The 25,553-nt window shown below is 40.8% G+C and overlaps 1 protein-coding gene across 5 annotated transcripts in view; it reads right to left on the reverse strand.

Annotated features, from left to right (window-relative positions):
- Positions 1-25,553, reverse strand: part of Lpgat1 (lysophosphatidylglycerol acyltransferase 1) — an 82,358-nt gene that overhangs the window by 11,524 nt on the left and 45,281 nt on the right. For all 5 annotated transcript variants that reach the window (XM_045154176.1, XM_045154195.1, XM_045154201.1 and 2 more), the window contains exons 3-6: positions 25,082-25,200; positions 19,887-19,982; positions 15,546-15,819; positions 11,408-11,534 (exon numbers count right to left, since the gene is read on the reverse strand). In XM_045154176.1, coding sequence (XP_045010111.1) covers positions 11,408-11,534; positions 15,546-15,819; positions 19,887-19,982; positions 25,082-25,200 — 616 coding nt within the window. The remainder of the gene's footprint in view (positions 1-11,407; positions 11,535-15,545; positions 15,820-19,886; positions 19,983-25,081; positions 25,201-25,553) is intronic.

Genomic DNA, 25,553 nt, shown 5'->3' on the forward strand with positions numbered 1-25,553 from the left:
ATGTAAGAGCCAAAGGAAGGGTAGGACTCCTTACAACATGCTCCTCCAGACACAAAATGGCCTGCAAATCCATGAGCTCACCATGTCTGACATTACCTACACAAGACCATCATAAGAGGAGGAAAAGATCATGACATCAAAATAAAAGAGAGACTGATTGAGATGGGGAGGGGATATAATGGAGAATGGAATTTCAAAAGGGAAAGCGGGGAGGGGGAGGGAGGGAGGGTATTACCATGGGATATTTTTTATAATCATGGAAAATGTTAATAAAAATTGAGTAAATAAATAAAAATAAAGTTTAAAAAATTTATTCATTATTCATGAGAGAGAGATTGAGAGAGAGAAAAACTGACAGAGAGAATGAGTATGGGCATGCCAGGCTTCCTGCCCCTGCAAACTAACTCACGACATACATACCATTTAGTGCATCTGACTTATGTGGGTACTGTAGAATCAAATCCAGGTTGTTAGGCTTTGCAGGCAATTGCCTTAACCTCTGAGACCTCTCTCTAGCCCTGATTTTTTTTTCTTTTTTGCTTATTTTATTTGAGAGTGGAGAGAATGAGTGTGATGGAGCCTTCAGCCGCTGCAAACGAAATCCAGATGCATGTGCCACCTTGTGCATCTCACTTACATGGGTTCTGGGGAATTGAACCTGGGTCCTTTGGCTTTACAGACAAGTATCTTAACCGCTAAGTTATCCCTCCAGCCCCTGAATTTTTTTAAAAAATATTTTTACTACTCTGTTTATGTAGAGAAAGAGAGGGAGGAAGGGAGGAGGCAGGGAGAGAATGGGTGCAACAGGGCCCCTTGCTGCTGCAAACAAACTCCAGACTCATGTTTCATTTTACGTATCTGAATTTACATGAGTCAGAGGGAATTGAAACTGGATTGGCAGAGTTTGCCAGCAAGTGCCTTTAGCCACTGAGCTACAGACTGAGTTCCAGGTCAGCCTGGACTAGAGTAAGACCCTACCTTAAAAAAAAAAAAAAAAAAAAAAGGGCTGGGCGAGGTGGCACACACCTTTAACCCAGCACTCAGGAGGCAGAAATAGGAGGAGCGCCATGAGTTTGAGCCCACCCTGAGACTACATAGTGAATTCCAGGTCAGCCTGAGCTAGAGTGAGACCCTACCTCAAAAAACCAAAAAAAAAAAAAAAAAAAAAAAAAAGGCTGGAGAGATGGCTTAGTAGATAAGGCATTTGCCTACAAAGCCAAAGGACCCAGGTTCAACTCCCCAGGACCCACATAAGCCAGCTTCACAAGGAGGCACATGCGTTTGCACCTTATTACCAGTGGCTGGAGGCCCTGATATGCCCATTCTCTATCTGCCTCTTTCTATGTGTGTTCTCTCTCTCTCTCTCTCTCTCTCTCTCAAATAAATGAATGAACAAATCTATTTGGAAAAAAAAAAACAGATTTCGATAGGTACATCCTTAATTAACTATGCTTATCCCCTTTAACCTATGCTGATAACATTGTTGATGAATCTGTTTTTCTTTTACAGAAGGCAGCAAAAACCAAGAATTACTAAAATCTACCAACAAGACAAGAAAGGAGAGCTGACTTCCTAGCAGGAGATGAGCCATCCCTCACACATCAGCTAGGGCCCAGGGGAAACCAGAGGAACTGGCACGATGAGCAAGAGTGCTGCTGCCATGGCGAGCCTGACAACCAGCCCTAGGGTGGTGGAGACAGACACTGAGGAGACTCAAAGCACAAGCCCAGAAGCTGCTGAGAGCTCAACACTAAAGTCGACTAAAAGCACATCCACCTCGGCTCAGGGAATTTGCAGAAGAGGGAATGGAAAGACTGTTAAGAGCCACAGGAGGGAGGGAGTATCCAGAGGCACTGACTGACTGCTGCTCTCAGAACTCATAACCCACAACCCCATGAGGAGTACCAGCAATCCCACTGAGGGCTCTCAGTGGAATGGGGGCGCCACTACATGATGTTCCATACAAAGGTTCTACTAAATAAATAAAAAACAAACAAGGCTGAATTAAACAGTTTACCAACTGAACTCTTGAAAGAACACAGTGACATTGCTGGATCATGTCACTTTAAATGGGATGAATAGGGGGCTGGGGATAGGAGAGTGCTTGGACCAGGAATTTACACTACTATCTGCTCAGACAGCACGGACATTCTCTTAAACGCAGCCAAGAGAGTTGACTAAATGCTCGCTCAAGAGCAAACTACTTCTTAACTCTGATTGTTAGGTTACCATGGGATTAAAATATTAAAACAAACAATCCTCTAATATGGCAAGGGATCAAATGTACCGAAAACCAGTTCTCTTGAAACCAAATAAGAGGAGTTTGTGGGAAATTGAAATAAGTAAACCTAGGCATATCAGATATAAACTTTTAAAACATCAATAGCAACCCACATGAAAAACCAGCTCCTCACTTTTGAACCACAAAATTATTTTTAGTAATCTAGAATGTGCTTTTAAATCCAAAGTATTTTATTAAAATCCATAAAATCCCATCTAAGAATATTATATGAAGTTGCACTTTCAAAACAAAATGTAGCCAGGTATGGTGGCACATGTATTTAATCCTAGCACTTCGAAGGCAGAGGTAAGAGGATCTGAGGTCAAGGCCAGCCTGAGACCACATAGTGAATTCCAGGTTAGCCTGGGCTACAGTGAGACTTTACCTCAAAAAAATAAAAATAAAATTCTTAGCTTAGCAGATGGCTCTCTACATCTGAGTTAGAACATTTGATATTTAAGCCATCAAAAATCCAAAATATGAGCCAAGATATCATACAATTTACCTATCAACTCAGTTAGGAAAAGCAGATAGAAGAAACTAAGCACAGGAGATTCCGAGGGAAATAGTTACTGATTTCACAGGGTTCATAACCCAGCAAGATGAGAAAAGGAAGAAGTAAATGTGTGCTTGAGTCTGAAGAGCTACAGGTGAGTTACAGTGAAGGAACACGCATGCTTATTCACTCACAGCAAAGGACACATTGGACAGCTATCACTCAAATTTGTCTGCAAGAATAAGATTAAGAATTTGTATTCTTTTAAAAAATATATATTTAAGAGCCAGGCATGGTGGCACACACCTTTAATCCCAGCACTTGGGAGGCAGAGGTAGGAGAATTGCTGTGAGTTCAAGGCCACCCTGTGACTCCATAGTGAATTCCAGGTCAGCCTGGGCTAGAGTGAGACCCTACCTCAAAAAAAGAAAAAAATATATTATATTTATTTATTTGAAAAAAAAAAAAAGAGAGAATGAGAGTGCACACCAGGCCCTCTAGCCACTGCCAACAAATCACAGATGCATGTACCACCTTGTGCATATGGCTTACTTGGGTACTAGGGAATCTAACCTAGGTCCTTATGTTTTGCCGGTAAGTACATTAACCACTAAGACATCTCTCTAGCTCAAGAATTTACATTCTTTAAAAAAACATTTTATAGGTTGTTTTTTTTTTTTTTTTAATTTGCAATCAGAGAGAGATAGAGATAGGAGAGAGAGAATGGGCATATCAGAGCCTCTAGCCACTGCAAACGAACTCCAAACACATGTGCCTTCTTGTGCATCTGGATAACATGTGTCCTGGGGAATTGAACCTGGGCCCTTTGGCTTTGCAGGCAAATGCCTTAACTGCTAAACTAAACCCAAGAATTTACATTCTTAAACTCAGTAACATGCGCAAATAGTCTTCAAAAATCAAATCATACTGTAAGAAAAGACAACAAAAATATTCCTGTTTCCAAGATACAACCCCCCCCTCCAAATGCTTCATTTGCTATTTATTTCCATATCATTTATAAAAGGTGAGGACTACTCTTTCTAGAACATTACACTTCAAATCAGCCTGTGATGTCCTTCCTACAGAGGGTAGATTCAGCCATCTTGCACCATTTCCTTCATGTTCCTCCTTTAGATAATTCAAAATTCCTTCTCTGTCTGTACTTATGTGTATTAGTTTATGACTTATCTTTGTGTCTGTTGCCTCTTTCTAATGGTGTCATGCTCACCTTTGCATATCCCGTGTAAAACCAATGAAGTATAAACACTCAGGTTTGGCCTTGCAAAACAAACCAGATCCTATACCATACTGTAAATTAGTGGTTCCAAAGCTACTTACTGAAGAGTTCACCCTTCATTCACTGATATTTGAATCTTCCTCAGTCAGATATGAGTTCTCAAACTGTAGACCTGGATTCTCTTATCTTTCTACTGATCTGTATCTGCCCTATATCACATTGTTTTGTGGGGTTTTGTTAGTTTTGAGGCAGGGTCTCATTTTAGCCCAAGCTGACCTGGAGCTTATTCTGTAGCCCAGGCTAACTTTGATCTCACAGCCATCCTCCTATCTCAACCTCCTGAGTGCGGGGATTAAAGGCGAGAGCCATCACGCTAGCCCCTTCTTTTTATGAGACAGTCTTATGTAGCCCACTGGTCTGGAACTTACTACATAGTCAAGGACTACCTTGAACTCCTGATGTTCCTGTTGCCACCTCCCATGTGCTGGGATTACAGGCTTTCAGGCAGGTGCCATCAAGCCCTGCCAAACTCTCCCATATTCTGCTCTGCTTTCAGAGTTTTTGTTTTATTCTGTCCTGTTTTGGGCAGTGCTGGAAACAGATGCCAGGCCTCACACATACTAGACAAGTGCTCTACCACTGAGCCCTACCTGCAGCCTTCCACTGTGTTTCAATTACACTAGCACTTGACATCTGGTGGGAAGAATTGACATTTCGTTCATTTGCAAATTATTTTAGTTGGGCTGGAGAGATGGCTCAGCAGTTAAGGTACTTGCCCACAAAGTCTAACTGCCCTGGCCAGCGGGGAGTTGAACGAGGACTCGAGGAGAAGCTAACCTGAATGGGGGGAGGCAAACAGACACAAGAAGGAGACCAAGCTAGGTATTTGCCAAGGTCTCGAAGTTTATTTTTACACATAGGTTTTTATAAGGTTGTAGGGGGAAGGAGTCATAATCAGGCCAGAGATCACAGGGTTACTGGCTAAATGCAATTTCTTTGTTTCTTCATCAATTACTGGCAGGACCAGGAGAGGCTACCACCCAGGCATAACGGCTCCTTCATTTCTGGTAATAGATCATTAGATGAGGAAATAGAAACTTAACTTGCTATATGGCGGTTTCTGTCAACATGGCCAAGGTTTGGTTCATAGCTCCCAACATCTAATGACCCAAGTTTGATTCCCTGGTACCCACGTAAAGCAAGGTGAACAAGGTGGCATATGTGTCTGGAGCGTATCTGCAGTGACTACAGGCCCTGGCACGCCCATTCTCTCTCTCTCTCTCTGGCAGGAGTGGTGTCACATGCCTTTAATCCCAGCACTCAGGAGCCAGGGGTAGGAGGATCACTATGAATTCAAGGCCAGCCTAAGACTACCTAGTGAATTCCAGGTCAGCCTGGACTAGAGTGAGACCCTACCTCAAAAATAATTATTTTAGTTGTTCATTTTTCCTTACTCTCTCAAATGAGTTTTGAAATTACTTTGGAAAATTTCCTTAAAAACCATCCTAAGCTCTGACCAAAATCACATTAAATTTATAGATTTGGAAGAATTATCATCCCTATGATAGGCAGTATCTTTTCACTCAGATGATTAATGTTCTTATAGTTTCAATAAGATACAATGAAATATTTATTAATGAATGATATGATGCTTGAGTCTTGCTTCTAAACAATGCCACTGGGCCTGGGAAACAAAATAGAGGCAGAAACATTGGTCCTATTTATATTGTTGAAGGGGTCTGATGGGTACATAGGGTTTACATATTTGAATTTTACTGTAAAAAAATAGTTTCGTTGGGCTGGAAAGATGACTTAGCAGTTAAGGTGCTTACCTGTGAAGCCTAAGGACCCATGTTTGACTCTCCAGATCCCATGTAAGCCAGATGCACAAAGGTGAGACAAGCATCAGGTTGCACATGCCCACTAGGTGGCACAAGCATCTGGCTTTTGGATTCAGTGGTTGAGGCCCTGGCATACGAATTCTCTCTCCCTCCCCCCACCCTCCAAAAATAGTTTTGTAAGAATAACTATTTTTGCTATATGGCCCCTAAAACATTTATTGTGACTTTCTTTTTTTAGGGAGTAAAGATAAAAGTAAAAGGGAAAAATCACAATGATACATTAATCATGTATATGCCTAACTATAAATAAAATTTCTAAGTGTTATATACTGCTTTTAAATACTGGCATTTTTTCTCAATTTCTGACAATGATCACTCTAAGGTGTGACATTAGTAGCAGTCTTTACACTAATGTAGGTATGTCTTTTCCCTCTGATGAAGCTCCTGGACTATGGGTCTGTGCACTTTCACCCAGTGGGTGTCACCAAGTGGACCTTGCAGTGGTTATGGCAGCTGAAAGCTCATAGTAGTATGTCAGAGACCATCTTTCCCCATGTGTAGATCAAAAGTATCATCTTTGATTTTTGCAAATCTAACCAGCTTTAACCGGCTTATCATTTCTTTTGTTCATTAAATAAATCCTGAAGCAAATACATCAAAACATTAACATGTGTATGTGTTTTTTTAAAAAATGTTTATGTTTATATTTATGTTCAAACACAGAAAGAGAGAGGAGACAGAATGGACATATCAGGGCCTCCAGCTGCTGCAAACAAACTCCAGGTGAATGTACACTTTGTGCATCTAGCTTTATGTAGGTACTGGGGAATTGAATCCTGGCCAGAAGGCTTTGCAAGAAAGTGCCTTTAACCACTGAGAAATCTCCCCAGGCAAAGGGTATGCTTTTGCTGGTGAGAGTATTTATCTTAAAGCATTAAATTTTCCTTTTCTAAATTAAGCCCCCCCCCAAAAACAATTGAAATTAAATTCTTCCCCAAGCTCCCCAGGTGACTGCCTTTGGCAAAGTAACTAATGCCCTAGTTACATCAGGCATGATAGCATTCCTAGGGGCTGGTGCTGGGGTCAGGGGGTGAGAGCTTGCCCAGCATGCTTAGGGCCCTGGCTTTAGAACCCTGCAGTGTCTCCTCAGCTTCCAGTCGTTCATCCATGGCACTATAGTAAGGCTTCAGTTTTTCCTCAAGACTCTACAGTTGACATATGAGCTAATTCTGAACAAGAGGACCATCATCTTTAGCTCACTGCCCAAATGGAGCAAAGCAGACAGTCATTTATGTTAAGGATTGGCTTACTTTCGCTTTTATCCCTGTGGACAAGCAACCCTGCAATTAAAACCTAACCATGCTTTATTTTCCCACCAACCACTTTCCAGCAGTGCACTTACAAGGGGGAGGAAGGAGGAAAAAGGTTTTACTCTTGAATTTCCCACAGTGCAGACCCAGTTGTACTTTGAAAACAATCCTAACTTTTCAAAAAGTTCAATTGTCACTAAGAAAACAATGCTGCTCAGGTGAAGCAACATAAATTAGGAAGGAGCGAATAAGGAAACACATCTTTGAAGGAACAAGTGCACAGACATCAGGTATATCCAATGTCTACAAATACTTTACATGTCTCCCTCCCCCCCCCCCCCACAAGGCAGGATCTCACGCTAGCCCAGGCTTATCTGGAATTCATTATGTAGCCTCAGGCTGGCCTCAAACTCATAGCAATCCTCCTACCTCTGCCTGGGATTAAAGGTGTATGCACTTTATATGTATTAATGGTACTTTATTTCGAGTTTACATTGCTTTTTTGCCAGTTTATCATTTGGTGTTCACAACAATGCATTCACTGAGGTTAGGGCCACTTTATGGCCACAAAAGTCCCATGTGTGCATTGGGCAAAACTAGCCACAAAGGTCTGCCTGCTCATCTGTGTGCTACCCTAGAGGCTGTGTGCACATCCAAGGTCTGCTTCTACAAATACAAAAAAAGCAACACAAACATAAGAAAAAGTTAATTGACATGGAACTGCTAATGGAAGAAAGATCGTTTATTTTAAAGTACTTAACATAAGCCATTGCATTCTCATACTTTTTTCCTAAACATCAGTAGAGAAACCTAGAATCTAAAAACATTCTGGAGCCGGGCAAGGTGGCACACACCTTTAATCCCAGCACTTGGGAGGCTGAAGTAGGAGGATCGAGGCCACCCTGAGACTACATAGTAAATTCCAGGTTAGCCTGGGCTAGAGTGAAACCGTACCTCAAAAACAAAACAAAACAAAAAAACATTCTGCTACTGCTGCTGCTGGGCATGGTGGCGCGCCCCTGCAATGCCAGCGTGGGAGGCAGAGGCAGGAGGACCGCCCTGAGTTTGAGATCACTCTCAGACTACACAGTGAATTCTAGGTCAGCCTGGGCTAGAGTGAAACCCTGCCTAAAAAAATAATTTATATATATATATGTGTGTGTGTGTGTGTGTGTGTGTGTGTGTGTGTGTGTGTGTGTGCCTATATATAACAAAAATAAAATAAAAATATACTGCTGTACATTCTAATACTCCAGATGCTATTTTCCTATCTGAATAAAAAATAAAGGTTTCAAGGAACTTATTAACACAATATGAAATGATGCACAAATCTCAAACATACAGAAACTTATACCTTCAGTACTTACACATTTTTAATCTTTTAGCCTGTTTGTGCTGTTCTGTCAACTGCAGACTCTTAGAACTGTGTTTTATATAGTTATGAACACCTCCAAATCTGCCTTGCTTTGATCTAAAATGACTGCCTTTTAAGCAGTACTAGCATTCTAGGATTTATTTTTTTTTTTTAGCTTTTTCAATAATCTTTCTCTTTTTTGGAGGCAAGCCCAAGAATTCTTTTCTAATTTTTTTTTGTTTATTTTTATTTATTTATTTATTTGAGAGCAACAGACAAAGAGAGAGAATGGGCACACCAGGGCCTCCAGCCACTGCAAAGGAACTCCAGATGCATGTGCCCCCTTGTGCATCTGGCTAACGTGGATCCTAGGGATTAAAGCCTCGAACCAGGGTCCTTAGGCTTCACAGGCAAGTGCTTAACCACTATGCCATCTTTCCAGCCCACCCATGAATTCTTGATCATTTATTTGATTTACTTGAGAGAGAGAGAGATAGAAAGAAGGAGGGAGGGAGGGACGGAAGGAGGGAGAGAGAGAGAGAGAATGGCTGTGCCAGGACCTTCAGCCACTGCAAATGACCTCCAAACCCATGCATCACCTTGTGCACCTGGCTAACGTGAGTCCTTTGGCTTCATGGGAAAATGCCTTAATGGCTAAGCCATCTCCCCAGCTCTATTTCTTTTAAAATGGAAACATACAGGGGATATTCTGAGTGGGATCTGACCATGGTTGAACAGAATGGAACGACTATTCTGTGACTCTCACATATAACATCTCAGGATTAGCATGAAAAACTGGTGACAGTACTAACGTCCCATCTGTGCACAGGCACTAAGTGATCACTTCAGTTAAACTCTCTTAAGAATGAGAACTGGAACCCTAACCCTAACCCTAAAAAAAAATAAAAAAAAAAAGAATGAGAACTGCTAGGGCAGTAACACCTGCTGGTGTCTGGGTAAATGCATATATTATGCCAACCAAACTGCCCTCCAAGCACTTTATGTTTATGCCCATATATTAATGCTATTCTCACACTTTTGTTTTTTCTTTTCGAGATAGGTTCTCACTCTAGCCCAAGCTGACCTGGAATTCATTATGTAATCTCAGGGTGGCCTCAAACTCGCGGTGATCCACCTACCTCTGCCTCCCAAGTGCTGGGATTAAAGGCACGTGCCACCACGCCTGGCTATTCTCACTTTTGATTAGAGAAGCTTTTTCTTTTTAGATGGTGGTGGCCACTGGGGTGATTCAAGTCACTACAGCGCTAAGAAGTGACGGTAGAGTGTTTAACACTAAGTGAGATACCTTCATCCCACCCTCTAAAGCTCAGGGTCCCTGTGGAAGAGGTGGCAGGAAGAGAACAAAAGCCAAAGGAAGAGTAGTACTTCTGTTAGGTAACTGCTGAACGTGAACCAATTCTTGAATTTCCAAGATCCCTGATCATCTCAACCATTTTTTTTTTCAATTATCCACAGAGAAAATTTTCATCTAGTTATTGACTAACAAAGAACAGCAGGTCATTTGTAGTGGAATGCTGAAATGACAGAAAGTTCTCTTGCTATCCCCTAGCCTTCGGGTCTGATCTGCTAAGAATGCCCACTCATATCCAGTGAAGACAATCTACTTGCAGCCAACATCCATACCCATCTGCCATGGAATCCAAGCTTGTCTATTCACAGTGATCTTCTATTTATTTATTTATTTTGAGGCAGGGTCTCACTCCAGCCCAGGCTAACCTAGAACTCACTCTTATCGCTCCAGTCTAGCCTCAAACTCATGTCAATCTTCCTACCTCGATCTTCTAAGTGCTGAGTTTAAGGGTGTGTGCCACTGATGCCTGGCTCACAGTAACTTTCAAAAATTAAGTAGTTTTCGTTTTGAGGTATGGTCTCACTGTAGCCCAGGCTGACCTGGAGCTTACTCTGTAACCCAGTTGGTTTTGAACTCAGGGAAATCCTTCTACCTCAGCCTCTCAAGTGTGGGATTAAAGGCATGCACCTCCCCTCCAGGCTCACAGTGACCTTTTATGCTAGACTGTAAATTAGAAACATACTTAAGGAGCAATATGGTTCATACATATGAAAGCCAACTATTATTAGAGGAATGTGTCCAGAGCCTAAGACATCACCTTTGATATACAGTAAGTGGACAATGCTACAAGTAAAATACACAATATTTGTGAGATGGAGTCAGAACAGTCAACAACAATGACATGCTTACTGGGCATGGTGGCACACACGATCGCCTTGAGTTCAAGGCCATCCTGAGACTACATAGTGAATTCCAGGTCAGGCTGAGCTACAGTGAGACCCTACCTCGGGGGGAGGGGGGGAATGACATGCTTATCATTGCATGAATTCCCTAATTTAACAATATAAATTATACACTAAATTCAACTTTAATTTTACAGTAACCCCTCACATAACAACCAAAAAAAAGTGTACCATTTAAGTTGCAAATTCTCCCAACTCTGCACATACAGAATGCTGACAAAACCATATGAAACACATTGAAAACATGCTTTCTATCTGTTCTCAATGGGAATGTCATCTGTGCAGTCTTCCTCTTGTCTGGAGGGGCCTGCATGGCAACCATGTCTTCCAGGGGACACTCTGTCCACCTCTAAGTCAACTGCTAGGTGCTGAGACTCTGACAAAGGCAGTAAGCTAAATGGTTCATAGAACGACAAATCTACACAGCATTCATCAGTGCTGTGCTCTGTTGTAAACACCTCCAGACACTTACATGAAGTATAAGAATGACTTCTATTCCCTATAAGCACAAATCATGCCAATATTTTCACTGTCTGGTTAAAGATTAAACATTAACACAGTGCCCCAAGGTGGTACTGCTGTATATATTCTGAGTTCTAAAATAGAATCCTTACCTGTAATGAACATGAGTAACTGTTGGTTTCCTGTATCCAAGGATCCAGGTTTGAATGTCTATAGGTTCTGCTTTGGGATAAGCTATAGTTGTATCTATTATCCACTGGAGGCCTTTTGATTTGCACTCTGCAAATAAAGAAAATGACTTCAGTTGGATGAGATTTTATATTATCTACCACAGATAACAGTGAAGATCATCCCAGAGGCATGAAGCTCACCAATGTACTTGCTACTTGAAGAGACAGGACTCTAGCTAGCTCTGTTGCGACTGTTCTGCAATGCACTTCCTGTAAGATGAGCTTCAAAGCAGGTACTAGAACACTATTACTTACAACACAGGGCCATTCAAGTCTATTTCTATTTTATCACTACTATAACAAAACTGGCCTACAAAAAGATCAAAAGGTAAAGTATAAAATCACAAAACCAGATTTATTTCAAACCAAACATTCACTAAACATAATTTGAAACAAAAAAAAAAACCCTAAGACTTGAAATAGTTATTGGAACATGACACTAAAATTAAACATTTTTAAGCATACATTAGTGCTGATTGCTTTTCTTTTTTTAGAAGTCATATAAAATAAAGCAGGCATCCTCCAGTTCTTCCCTCAGGAGCAGTGACAACTGACCACTGCTGCAAGAGTGATTGGGAGGGTCTCGTCTCCCACCCTGCCCTCCAGAGGAGAGGATCTGACCACTGCTGGAAGAGCGTATGGAAGGTTCTAGTCTTTCTGGTCCTCTGTGCATTTTCTATTCTCATCGTGTATTGCCAAGCTGAGCAAGAATGCAGAGGGTATTCTTACAGAGAATGCTGATAGCCAGACTTGAAAGTGTAATATTCTTTCTATATTTAAAGTATCTAGAAAATCAAAACAAATTTATTTCCAAGCATGTCAAAATGTGCTTGAGGAGTCAGCAGTACATCTCCTTGTTAAACATGAAAGCCTACTTTAAAGTCTTCAAAGAGACATTAGAATTCATTTGGAAGAGGAAAAATAATTTGTAAAAGAAGGAGCAACTTTTCTCTGAGTGTGGTGGTACTTAGGAGGCTGAGGCAGAAGGATCATTATTAGTTCTAGGACCGCCTGGGTTATATGGTGGGAACCGTGTCTCAAAAAAAATCAAAGAAACGACAGCCAAACAAATTAAAACTTTTCCATTTTGAAATATGTACTAACCAGGTGGTGGTGCATCCCAGCATGTGGGAGGTAGAGGGAGGCAAATAAGAGTTCAAGGTCATCTTAGACTACATTGCAAATTTGAGGCCAGCCTAGGTTACATGAGTACTTGTCTCATAAGAACAAAATATACCTCCCAAACCAAAATAACAAAAAGGGTGAGGCTCTAGCTCACTTGGTAGAGTGCTTGTCTAGCATGCCTGAAACGCTGGGTACCATCTCTAACACTGAACAAAAAACAATGGAAGTGTGTGCCTGTAAGCCTAGCACTTGGGACATGGAGGCAAATGGGTCAGAAATTCAAGATTGTCCTCAGCTACACAGCAAGCAAGCCAGCCTGGGATACATGACACTCTGTCTTTAGAAAACGCTACTCAAAAAAAAAGTTTATGTGAAAAAATATTTTAACAAAGTATCAGTATACGTGTGCTGAATTGTTTATAGGTCACTTTGAAATGCATTGAAAAAAAAACACATGATGGACTAACATGTGGAGAGAAAGGTAGAGAGAGCGATAAAGCAAATATGGTACAGAAAAACAGTACAGAGCTAGTCAGCTCATGAGGGAGCTGTGTAAGTTCCTGAGTATAATGAATCTGCATATTGGAGGGATGAGAGAGAACCCACCCGAGCCTACACAGCATCTGTGAAGTCATGCAGGAAACACAGAGAGGATTTCAAGTCCTTTCAGGCAGGACTTAATTTTGACATATGTGCATGGAGCACATATCAAAACAAACACAAAATGTGGATGTATGGATAAAACACTAATGAGTATGAGCCCTATAGAAAATAAAATGCAGCAATACCAAAACACAGAGAATAGTACATTTTTCAGACATTTTGATGATGTGTGTGTGATTTCCAGGCTGACCTGGAACTCACAGTAATCCTCCTATCTCAGCCTCCCAAGTGCTGGGATTAAAAGCATGTACCACCACACCTGGCTCAGATATTCTGATACCTCTTAGGAATTAACTAAGATTAACTAAGTAACAAACTTCTTTGAGTATAAATAGAAATTGTTGCTCTCCATAAGTAAGCCATCTCTCTTCAATGCTAGGCAATCATCACAGCAATGCCTCTCTGCTGAGATCCAGCCCACCGCCGGCGCTGTGGCATCAACCACACGATCAGCCATCTTTCTTGGGTCCTGTCTAGAAGCCCTTTAAAGGTCTTCAGTTCTGCTTTGGCTGACATTGCCACAGGGTGTGACCAGCAGTGAAGCTGTTCTGAACTTTGCTTTTCTATTAAGAGATTCTTTCAATTTGCCTTTTAATTAGATGATGCAAGATCAAGCAAGCTGCCTGCCGAGTAGCCAGTGCCAGAGCGCGTGCAGGGACCTCACAGGCTTCATTTCTCTACATTTGTCCCGCAGCCATTGGCAGTCATTTCTGCTTTTACTTTACTTCAGTGACACTAAAAGAACAGCAACGTGCCGTCGAAGGCACAGACCCAGTGGCTGTCTTTCCTAGCTGCAGTGGCTTGGATGGACTTGCTCAAACACTTGCCATGCTGTCAGCAAAAATACCTTCTTCAAAAGTTACATGCTGGCGTCTCCAAGATGACAGTTACCTCTCTGTGTGCTGCTTACTTTTTCCTGGTTACATGAGTGGTATGTGTTCATTACTTTAAAGAACTGTAAGACAGTATTAACAAATGAAGAAAGTCATCCCCAATGTTGCTACTCTGAGAAACAATCACTGCTAATATTTGTGTCTTTCCCTTCACTTATTTCCTTTTTATTTTCACTTTAGTGTGATATGTATGTATATAATAAGTACACGTGTAACGTGCACACACGTGTGCACATGCATGTGGGGGCAGGCTGGGGGACAGCCTCAGGCTCAGGACGGCTGTCCTCCACCTGTAAGACAGAGTCCCTCATTGGCCTGAAGTTCACCCACCAGGCTAGATGAGCTGCCAGTGAGTCCCAGAGGTTCTTGTCACTGTCACCATCTCTCCACTACAGGGACCACTGGTATTCACCATCATGCCAAGTATTTTACCTGGGTACTACATGGTCTATTATAAATAATACTGTCACAAATTTTATTGTCTGTATTCTGATTATTTCATTTTTGTCATTGTTCTGTTTTTGAGACAAGGTCTCACTCTGTAGCCCAGGCTGGCCTAAAACTCATGATGGTCCTACCTAAGTCTTCCCCATGCTGAGGCTAAAGTGTGTGCCACTATACCTAGCTCAGATTATTTCTTTGTCTTGCTCTACTGTCCCAGGCTGATCTGGAATCCACTATGCAATCTCAAGCTGGCCTCAAACTCACAACGGTCCTCCTACCTCATCCACCCAAATGCTAGGGTTATTTCCTTTTGATAAGTAATATTTGAAGTGGACTGAGTCATTTATTGATACTTTAAGGATCTTAATAAATACTGCTAAGCTATATTAAATTCCTTCTCTAATTAAAAGCAAACTTAAGGGCCTGGAGAGATGGCTCAGCAGCTAAAGACACTTATTTACAAAGCCTGCCAGCCTGGATTCAATAGTCCAGCACCCACATAAAGCCAATGTACAAAGTAGTGCATGCATCTGGAGTTCACTTATAGTAGTAACAGCCCCTGGCATGTCAATATTCTCTCTCTCTTTCCCCTTGCAAATAAAATCAAAATATTTAAAAAGCAAATTTATTCTCACTTAAAGCAAACAAAACCTTCTAAATCTGATAAATGAAAAATAACATGTACCACCAGCAGCAGGAATTATCCTAAGTAAGAACAGATAGACAGGGAAAGACATCATTAATTTTATATACTTCTATATTATTTGAGTAAGTTTTTATAAGCATGACCTGCTTTTATAAAGAGAAACATGAAAAAAAATGATAGCTCCATCTTCTCTCTGATGGGCACTTGTTACACAGTCAGTGGTTCTGTCTTCTTGAAGTCCAGAACACTCTGACCTGGCACAAGGTTAAGACGTGCTAAACCATCCTACCTAATTCTTTAGCATCTCCTCCTGCTGGGCTTCCATTTTCCTGTCTTGCTACAAGTGCATTCAAAATAATTTTTGTTGCCCCAAACCGTGGCAAAGTGACATGCTTAAGAAATGGCAAGTTATTTTTCTTGGCAAATGCTTGGCTTGTTTCTCTCCTCTTCCTGAGGAAGCCGCCTTCAGGAAACAGAACGACCCACTTTCGATCTCTGCTCCTATAACTCTGCTCCAGGTGCTTCTTCAGAACCAGCAGCTGTTGTTCACGATGGGATCTTCCCTAGAAGGACCACAGAGTGAGGACAGGGACATCTGAGGTGAAAACACCCAGAGTAAACAGAAACAACTGCTTCTAAAATACATTGCAATTATGGACAGAACAGTGATTTCTCTCCACTTACTTCCCTTTTTGATCCGGTGACAAAAAGAGAGAAAATGTTAGCATTTATTAAACAAACTTCTTTCTGAAGAAAAAGCAATTCACCGCATACCAAGTGCCTACCACTTGCCAGCACAGTCTGAGATTCTGGAGACAAAGTCGACTACCTTCAGGAAATTTGGGAAGGTGGTGAGTAGGGAGCACAAGCTCCGGTGGGATGGGCTAGGAAGAAGAGTAAGGAGCAAGGGTCAGGAGGATCTGAGCAAAGAGGGAATAAGCCACCTGACGAGGAGAGGCAGACGATTCCAAGTGACAAGAACAAGAAAGGACACAGGCCCAGAGGTGGGGACGTCCTTGAAATGTTGGAAGAATAGCCCCCTAGGAATGTGGCTGAAGTGACGGAGGAAGAGAGCAGTAATAGATGAAACTGCAGGAGCCCAAACAAAAAAAAGGGCTCATTCACAGTGATAATTTATTTTTTTAATATTTTATTATTATTTATTTGAGAGAAAGAGGAAAAAAAAGGAGAGAGATAATGGGCATGGTAGGGCCTCTAGCCACTGCAAACAAACTCCAAACACATGCACCACCTTGTGCATCTGTCTTTAGGTGGCTACTAGGGAATCAAACCTGGGTCCTTAGGCTTTGCAGGCAAGCACCTTAACTGCTAAACCATCTCTTCAGTCCCACAGTGATAAATTTTAGATGCAAATCATCAGATAGTTTATTTTTGAGTGTGTGTATGTATGTGCTATGAAAATACGTGTGTGTGTGTGTGTGTGTGTGTGTAGGCCAGAAGTTGAAGTTGGGTATCTTCCTCAGCTGCTCCCCAACTTATTTCTTTTGAGATAGGGTCTCTCACTGGACCTAGAACTCACTAACTCAGTCAGACTAGCTGGCTGCAAGCCCTGGAGCCCTGCCTGTCTCTGTCTTCTCGGTGCTGGAATTACAGGTGTACACCCACAGGATCTGAACTCAGGTCCTCATGCTTGTGTGGCAAGCACTTTACTCACTGAGCCATCTCCCCAGACCCCTACTGAATAGTTTTGAACAAGGAATTGCCATAATCTTACAGATAAGCCCAACTCTTATTTACATAGCAACCAAACTCTACCGACTTCTGTGACAAAAAGACACAATAGTTAAGAGACAGCTGCAAAAGCACACAAGAAAGCCTGGGCAAGCTAGTGTGCTAAGCAGGAGCAGGTAGTCAGGAAAAATCCTGAAGCAGTAACAGGACATTCTTATGGACCAGATCTTAGTTGTGAGGTGAAGAGAAGAAAGAGCAGGACTTGAAGAATGAAAACAGACAGTTTCTAGCAAGGCCCCCAAACCTCCAGCTGAGTACCACACAGGCTCTTCCTTTCTGTGTGATCTGTCTACTGACTTCCAGCCAACACAGTGACAAAGCACTAATGCAAAGCAAGGACAACTTTTCTTTCCTAGCTGACTGAACTGAATTAATGATGATTAACATAGCTTTTATGCTCCAAAGACTACATGTAAAATGTTTTACTAGTCTTGAAAGTTTGTCAAAAATGACCTACTAGGGCTGGAGAGATGGCTTAGTGGTTAAGCGCTTGCCTGTGAAGCCTAAGGACCCCGATTCGAGGCTCGGTTCCCCAGGTCCCACGTTAGCCAGATGCACAAGGGGGCGCACGCGTCTGGAGTTCGTTTGCAGAGACTGGAAGCCCTGGCGCGCCCATTCTCTCTCTCTCCCTCTATCTGTCTTTCTCTCTGTGTCTGTCGCTCTCAAATAAATAAAAAATTTTCTAAAAATGACCTACTAACAAAATCCTAAGAGATTAAAAAATCAAATTAATAATTTTCTATTCCACCCACCCTCATATTATGGATTTTTATTACTAATCAGGGGGAAATGTTGCTCTTTAGAAATAACTGTGCAGATGCTATGAAATACAATCTTTATTAGCACAAAACATTCATGGTAATTGGAGTATATCATTTTCATTTTACCCCCTTTCAATGACACCAAGGAACCATCCTTTGCATCAGCTGTCATGCTGCACTCTGAATCGGTCACTTCCTCAGGCCACAGGAAAGGAGGCTGGACTAGTTCCCTAGCCCTCAGCTGCTAAGCTTTCTGCGGCTTTTGCTGCCTTGTCTGATAACTGCCTAGTTCACTCAATTGTTGCTGTCTATTGTCTTGATCTTGAGGCCAATCCCCATTGCCAATTCTTCTGCAGGTTTTCCATGCTTCTATTTGTCCCTGATCAGAAGACTAAAGTGTTTCTAGTATGAGGAAATAAAAACATATTCTATACATAAAACTGTGGAGCAATGTGGATGTGCTTTGACACTCATTTTCAGAGGTTAGAAGTTTTCTCCTTGCTTCCAGCTGATTGCTGAATGTATAAGTTATTCTTTAAGTACTCATGTGCAAAGGGCTACACAATCCAGGTTGAAGATATTAAGTATATAAACTCCAAACACAGTATTAGCAGCACGGACACATATTTTGGTTTTCCCCTTTGGAGAAAATAAGTGTATGACAATACTGCACGAGGGAAATATTGAAATATAAGGCTGACTGGAGAAATTATAATTCTTTTTTTTTATATTTATTTGCAATGAGAGAGAGAGAATTATATGCACCAGGGCTTCTTGCCATGTAAACAAATTTCAGACACATGCACCGCTTTGTGCATTTGGCTTTATGTGGGTACTGGGGAGTCAAACCCAGGCCATCAGGCTTGTAAGTACCTTTGCCTGATGAGCCTTCTCTCCAGTCCTGATTCTTTTTCTTACACTAAACTGTCCTCATGCTTGGGACCCTTCCCAACTTAACTTCACCCATCCAATTCATACCTGCTCCTTATAAAACTCATGCAAGGGCTAGAGAGATGGCTTAGTGGTAAAGGCATTTGCCTGCAAAGCCAAAGGACCCAGGTTCAATTCCCCAGGACCCACATAAGACAGATGCACAAGGTAGCACATGCATCTGTAGTTTGTCTGCAATGGCTGGAGGCCCTCACATGCCCATTCTCTCTCTCTGCCTTTCTCTCTCTCTCAAATAAATAAGTAAAAATAAAAAATATTTTTAAAACTCATGCCAAATATCTTCTCTAAGTATTTTGGGTTCACAGAAATCTGATGTATTCGCTTTTCCTATTATGATTTCTCAAAAAATTTATCATCATCCTCCTTATTTTAAAAGTTCATGTGGTCCATGCTGGCCTCAAACTCCTGATCTTTCTGCCTCTGCCTCCAGAGTACTAGAATTACAGGCCCACATGACCACGACTGCATTCATTTCCTATTATCATTTATTTATCTACTTAGATAATACTCTTCCTACTGGTAGTTGATATACTCTGTACTATATAACATGGCCTTGTAAATAAATAGTGGTGGTTTAGATGGTGAAAACGAGAATCCTGATAAAATGCTAAAGGAACCAGCTGCTGTTATGAGTATGTATAACTACATGTATAACTTCATGTAATCCCACAGCTGTCCAGCAGGGATTACTAGCTATTGTTTTCATATTAAAAAAAAATGAGGATAGCCAGGTGTGGTGGTGCACACCTTTAATCCTAGTACTCTGGAGGCTGAGGTAGGAGGATTGTTGTGAATATGAAGCACCCTGAGACTACATAGGAATTCCTGGTCAACTTGGACTACAGCAAGACCCTATCTCAAAAAACAAAACAAAACAAAAATTGAGGAGACCCTGGGCATTTAAGTAATTTGCCCAATTCACATAACTAATATGTAAAGAGCAGAAAATGTGGTAAGTACTTGATACATACATTACAAGCCCCTTGTTGTGTAATCAAGTATACCAAAATTCAACTTGAAATCAATGTCTAAAGAGAAAAAGAAAAGGAAGTGCCTCAGACATGAGAGCTGGCTATATTTATTATAATTGCTGTGTCATACCCCTTTTTATAATTAAGAGTCAGTTTGACCAGTGTGGCTACTAAAAATCAATGCTCACCACTTACCTGTCGTATAAAAAAGTCCCCATGTATCAGAGAAACAATTCCAAAGTTTGTGTACTTGAAAATATGATCCATCAACCACATCATTTGAGCAACAACCTAAAAGATTAAAAAGATGGACGTGTTTAAATGTTGGAGAGAAGAAACTTGCTCTACTTTAGCCAAGTCTCCCAAGTTTTAAGTATAATCATCCAAGCATATTTTTAATTAATGATTAAATATTTTAAGTTTAATGCTACTTTTACCAACACAGACATTTAAAAATATATATTTAAATTTATTTATTTATTTGCAAGCTAGCGGGGGGGGGGGAAGAATGGGCATAGCAGGGTCTCCAACCACTGCAAACAAACTCCAGATGCATGTGCCAGCTTGTGCATCTGGCTTATGTGGATACTGGGGAATTGAACTTCGGTCCTTAGGCTTTGCAGGCAGGCACCTTAACCACTAAGCCATCTCTCCAGCCCATTCAAAGTGTTAGGATCCTAAGTCACAGGTATGCAAACAAACACTTTTAACCCCTGAGCCATCTCCCTAGCCCTCTGGCAGTTCTTATAACTTGTAAAGCTATACTGAATTAATACAATAAAATCATGAAAATTAAATTAAAATAAAGATATACATTTAATGAATAAGCACTAAAGCTTTATGAAATATGAGTATGCCTCAATGGCTAAAATATAAAGTTACTGTCCAAAGTAAGAGAACATTTATAAACTAATGTATAATTTATATATTCTATATACTCATTTAAACTTTTTTTTTTCATTTAAACTCTTATGACAAATATTTATTAGCTTACATGCATATTCTTTGACAGTATAAAATATTTATAATGCTTCATTATTTATTGCTGACAACAGTTAATTCCCACAATGAGAGAAAACTTTGTTTCAAGAAAATTTAAACAGGACCTAATTAATGAACTGGTTAACTGTTCCTTCCTGCTGAGGAGATAAGCATTATCTGTTATAAGCCCAAAATGCAGGGAAAGCTACAGCCTTGACACAGAGTGCAGTGGCTTTGCCTTGGCCTCCCAGAGCCCAAGCACATAAGCACCATCTCCAGACACAGCGCATATGGAAGTCCTCACATGTAAGAAGTGGCATGTCCCAGCTCCTTCCTGAAGGCTTTGGTGAAACAACCATTTGCTTTCATGTATTGAATCACTTTAAGAATTAAAAGTACACACTTTTAAAAGAAAGTTATATGTCCAGAGAAGAACTGAACTGCCACTTAGAGAAAAACAACCAGTAGCACCTTATTTTCTAATTTTCCATTCTCATCTTGCTTTCTAAGAATGCCTATACAGTTTAAATAAATTTTGAACTAAGTGGATTTTGCTGAAAAGTAACCCAAAAGCAAACTGGTTTAACCTATAAAGCATTTAAGCTGCTGGGCATGGTGGTACATGTGTATAATTTGAGCACTTGAGAAACTGAAGCAGAACAATTGCTCGAAGTTTGAGACCTTAAGCAAGTCTGGGCTACACGACAAGACCTTACTTCAAAAACAGCCTCCTCCAATTTTTTTAACTTCCCACACAAAATGAAGGATAGCTAAAAGTTATTGGCCTCTGGGTTTAAAATATTAACACTAAAGTAATTAACTTTTATGTTAAATCTTTCATTTATGGAGTATTTACCACTCTAGTTAGAACTCACATTCTAGTTAATATTGCTGCCAGTTGGTCAAACTGGCCCTTAGAATAACTACTATAATTATAGTGTAACTGAGACTAAAAATGTTGGCTAATTGTTGATTCTCTTTTATGGAAAGCCAAATAAAATAGTTTTTACAAAATTTTATCATCCTAAATTTAAAGGACAAGCAATAAGTATTATGGTAAGGACAAAAATGTCTACATAGTAGCTTCTTTTAACAATTCAAGATTCTGAATATAAGAACAGACTGAATGTATTTCATATTCCAGTAAGCTTATAACTCTGCTTTTTAGATAAATAACCACACCTGGCCAGGTAAACAAGAAAAATAAATTATGCAATTACTAAGCATATTTCCATGAAATTTCACTTTGTTTTCTAACTTTATCTGGTAAGTCAAAATCTCTGGGCCTAATAAACACCCCAGCTTATTATCCTTTCTATTTTTGCCAAAATTATCTCACTAAAGACTGAATACTATGGTTTACCAGTCCACCTAACTAAATTCTATCCTTCAAGGCCAAGTTTATGCTCTCTCCCTCTGCAGTTTTCTATATCGACCAGGTAAATGTTGAGATCACCTTCAACTAAAGGCCTTTCATTTTGCAGTTCAATATTGCTGTAGTGACCATCCCTCATCTGTTATTAGACTGCTGGACTGAAAGGAAGGATGGTGGTTTATTTCTTAAAGTCACTATGACCACTGAGCACTAAAGCACACCTGTTTTTATTTTATTTATTGATTGTGAACTTTACTTTATGAACATACTGGTCATATTCCTATTGGGTTATACTCTTATGTTCCCTCTCTCCCACCCTCATTCACCAAGGGCCCTCCTCAGTGGGGTTTTTGGTATTCATTGTGGGGTCATAAAAACACCAGTCACTCTCTGTGGGAGGAATGTTGGCTTATTTACCACCATGCTCAGCCTACACGTAGCAATTCTGTTAATGATAAAAAGCAAACTTGCCGGGTGTGTTGGTGCACGCCTTTAATCCCAGCATTCAGGAGGCAGAGGTAGGAGGATTGCCATGAGTTCGAGGCCACCCTGAGACTCCATAGTGAATTCCAGGTCAACCTGGGCTAGAGTGAGACCCTACCTCGAAAAAACAAAAAAACAAAAAGCAAACTTATTTTTAAATTTTTTATTCCACTTGTTTGAGAGAGAGAGGCAGAGGGAGAAAGAGAAAATATGGGCACACCAGGCCTCAAGCTACTGCAAACAAACTCCAGATGCATGTGCTGCCTTGTGCATCTGGCTTATATAGGTCTTAGGGAATTGAACCTGGGTCCTTAGGCTTCACAGGCAAGCGCCTCAACCACTAAGCCATCTCTCCAGCCCAAACTTATTTTTTTTAATTTACCCAATTTGTTGACATTTTAATTATCAAAATATGTAATGCAAAGTGACAGTGTAAATACAACCTTGTCAACACTAAATAAATCAAGCCTAGTATATTTCAACTGACTTTGTACATGAAATCCAAAATAACACTGATCTTATTTCCTTCTGGATAAGATATCCAAGATCACCTCATTCACTGAGTAGAGTTACCCTCCTGTTTTAAGCAAGATTATTTTTTTTGTTTTGTTCTGTTTTGTTTTTTGAGGTAGGGTCTCACTCTAGCCCAAGCTGACTTGGAGTTATTTATGCAGTCTCAGGCTGATCTTGAACTCATGGCAATCCTCCTACCTCTGCCTCCCGAGTGCTGGAACTAAAGGTGGGTGCCACCACACCCAGCAAGATTTTTTTTTAATGATCACTTCACCTCAAGTTAGTTCTTAATTTGAGCTGTATTAACTTGACTTTCATCACAGTTAGTCATTTTATTTACTTATCTATTATCCATCCATCCATCTATCTGTCTGTCTGACGAGGAGAAGAGAGAGAAAATGGATGTACCAAGGCTGCCTGTCAGTGTAAATGGATTCCAGATGCATATGCTGCTTTGTGTGTCTGGCTTTACATGGGGAACTGAACTCAGGCTATCAGTCTTTATAAGTGCCTTTTAATCACTCAGCCATCTCTCCCTAGCCCTGGTATTATTTTTAGATCGTTTTATGGAGATCTAGGTCACACTACCCTAGTTATGTATCTTTTAAAAAATATATTCATTTTCATGTGTGTGTGCACACACATGTGCCAGGGTCTTTCTGCTGCAAATGAAGGCCTGTCTGGCTGGGGAAATGAATCTGAGCCTGCAAGCAAGCGCCTTTGAGCCATCTCCTATGGCCCTTATTTATCTCTATTTTGTTTTTGTTTTTGAGATAGGGTCTCATTCTAGCCAAGGCTGACCTGGAATTCACTATGTAGTCTCAGGGTAGCCTTGAACTCATGGCAATCCTCCTACCTCTGACTCCTGAGTGCTGGGATTAAAAACGTTTGCCACCATACCTGGCTTAATTTATCTTTTAAAGTCTCTAAATCGAGTTAGTCTCCAGACAGTTAGAGCATCTAGTGTCAGAAGGTGCTACATGGGCGACTGGGGGAAAATGACCAATATCTGTCCAAGCAACTCATGGTCTAACCTACTTAGCAGCAAATAACCTGTTGTGATGCCCACACAAGTGCAATAGTGGCACACATCCATGGTGGGGAACCAACTGCTCTTGATTTGGCTAACTGATCCCCTCAGTGGTACGGGACCCATAGCTGGAGCTGGGAAACAAGTCAGAACCATATCCAAACATAAGCCCACTGTCCATTATCAAGCTACCATCAATCATGGGCTACAAGAGGGCCTACACCTATTAAATTCTCTATTTAAAAAGTGAGGGTTATCTCATTTGCCCTGGTGCTAACTTACTCTCTGTTGGAGAATCTGCTTCTCTTTTTCAGATAGATGTAGATCCTAAGGAGAGAGCCACCCCATCATACTTCAAAAGGGCCCCGGCTGAAACTAAGAAAAATTGGCGAAACAAGCGAGGGTGCTGTTTTCCTGGTGAACTGGATACCAGCACAAGGGGGAAGGAGATCAACACAGAGAAAAATCAACTCCTACCAAATCAGAGAGCCAGAGACCCAGAGGCCCCCAATACCTCATCAGTGAAGCAGACCAAAAATGAATCCAACAAGGCTCAGGGAAATTTTGTGGAAAAGGGGTCGAAAAGAATGTCAGAGCCACATGTTGGGTCATGATATGCAGAGACATTTATCTTACCCATAAGTGTGGGCTAACTCCACAATGCATGACCCATATACCTCAACAAGGAGGGGCCAAGGGGAGAGGGTAGGCCACAGATGACCCTAATAATGGTACCAAACTGATGACCCTAATAATGGTACCAAACTGACTGTATTTGCTGAATGTAAAACTAATTAATACAAAAATTAAAATAAATAAATAAATAAATAACGTCTCTAAATCTCCCTTCTGGTGTGACTTAGAATTGTACATTTTAAAAATATTTCCTGAAGTTTTGGGTAAAGTGGACATGTTAAGTCTAAGTCTGTTGCAAGCACAGTGAGACACCTGAATGGGTGCTTTGTGAGTGGCCTGTGGGAGGCCTGGCCACTGCTTTCAGGTGCTCACCAGTCCTTTGTCCTGCAGGCACATCATCAGCACACACACGTCTCCTGTTGCCTGATGGTTCACCAACATCACTGCTTCATCGTTTGAAATTGCTTTGATGTCTTCTCCCCATTCCATCACTGTACAGATAAAAAGTTTCAAAGTGAGATACCCAAATTAATAAAATGAGAGATGAAAAGGACACCACTATAACAGACACCAATGAAATTCAGAAAACCATAAGGACATACCTTAGGAACATATACTCCATTAAATTTAAAAATCTGACAAAATTCAATGATCTTCTAGATATGTATGTTCTACCCAAATTAAAGCAAATATGAGATAAGCCATTTAAACAAACCTATAACAAGCACTGAGATCAAAGCCAATTATATAAAATCCCAATGCGTGCTAAAGAGATGGCTTAGCAGTTAAGTCACTTGCCTGCAAAACCAAAGGACCCAGGTTTGATTCTCCAGGACCCACGTAA

The sequence above is a fragment of the Jaculus jaculus genome, chromosome 1, assembly GCF_020740685.1.
Source record: "Jaculus jaculus isolate mJacJac1 chromosome 1, mJacJac1.mat.Y.cur, whole genome shotgun sequence".
Lineage (NCBI taxonomy): Eukaryota > Metazoa > Chordata > Mammalia > Rodentia > Dipodidae > Jaculus > Jaculus jaculus.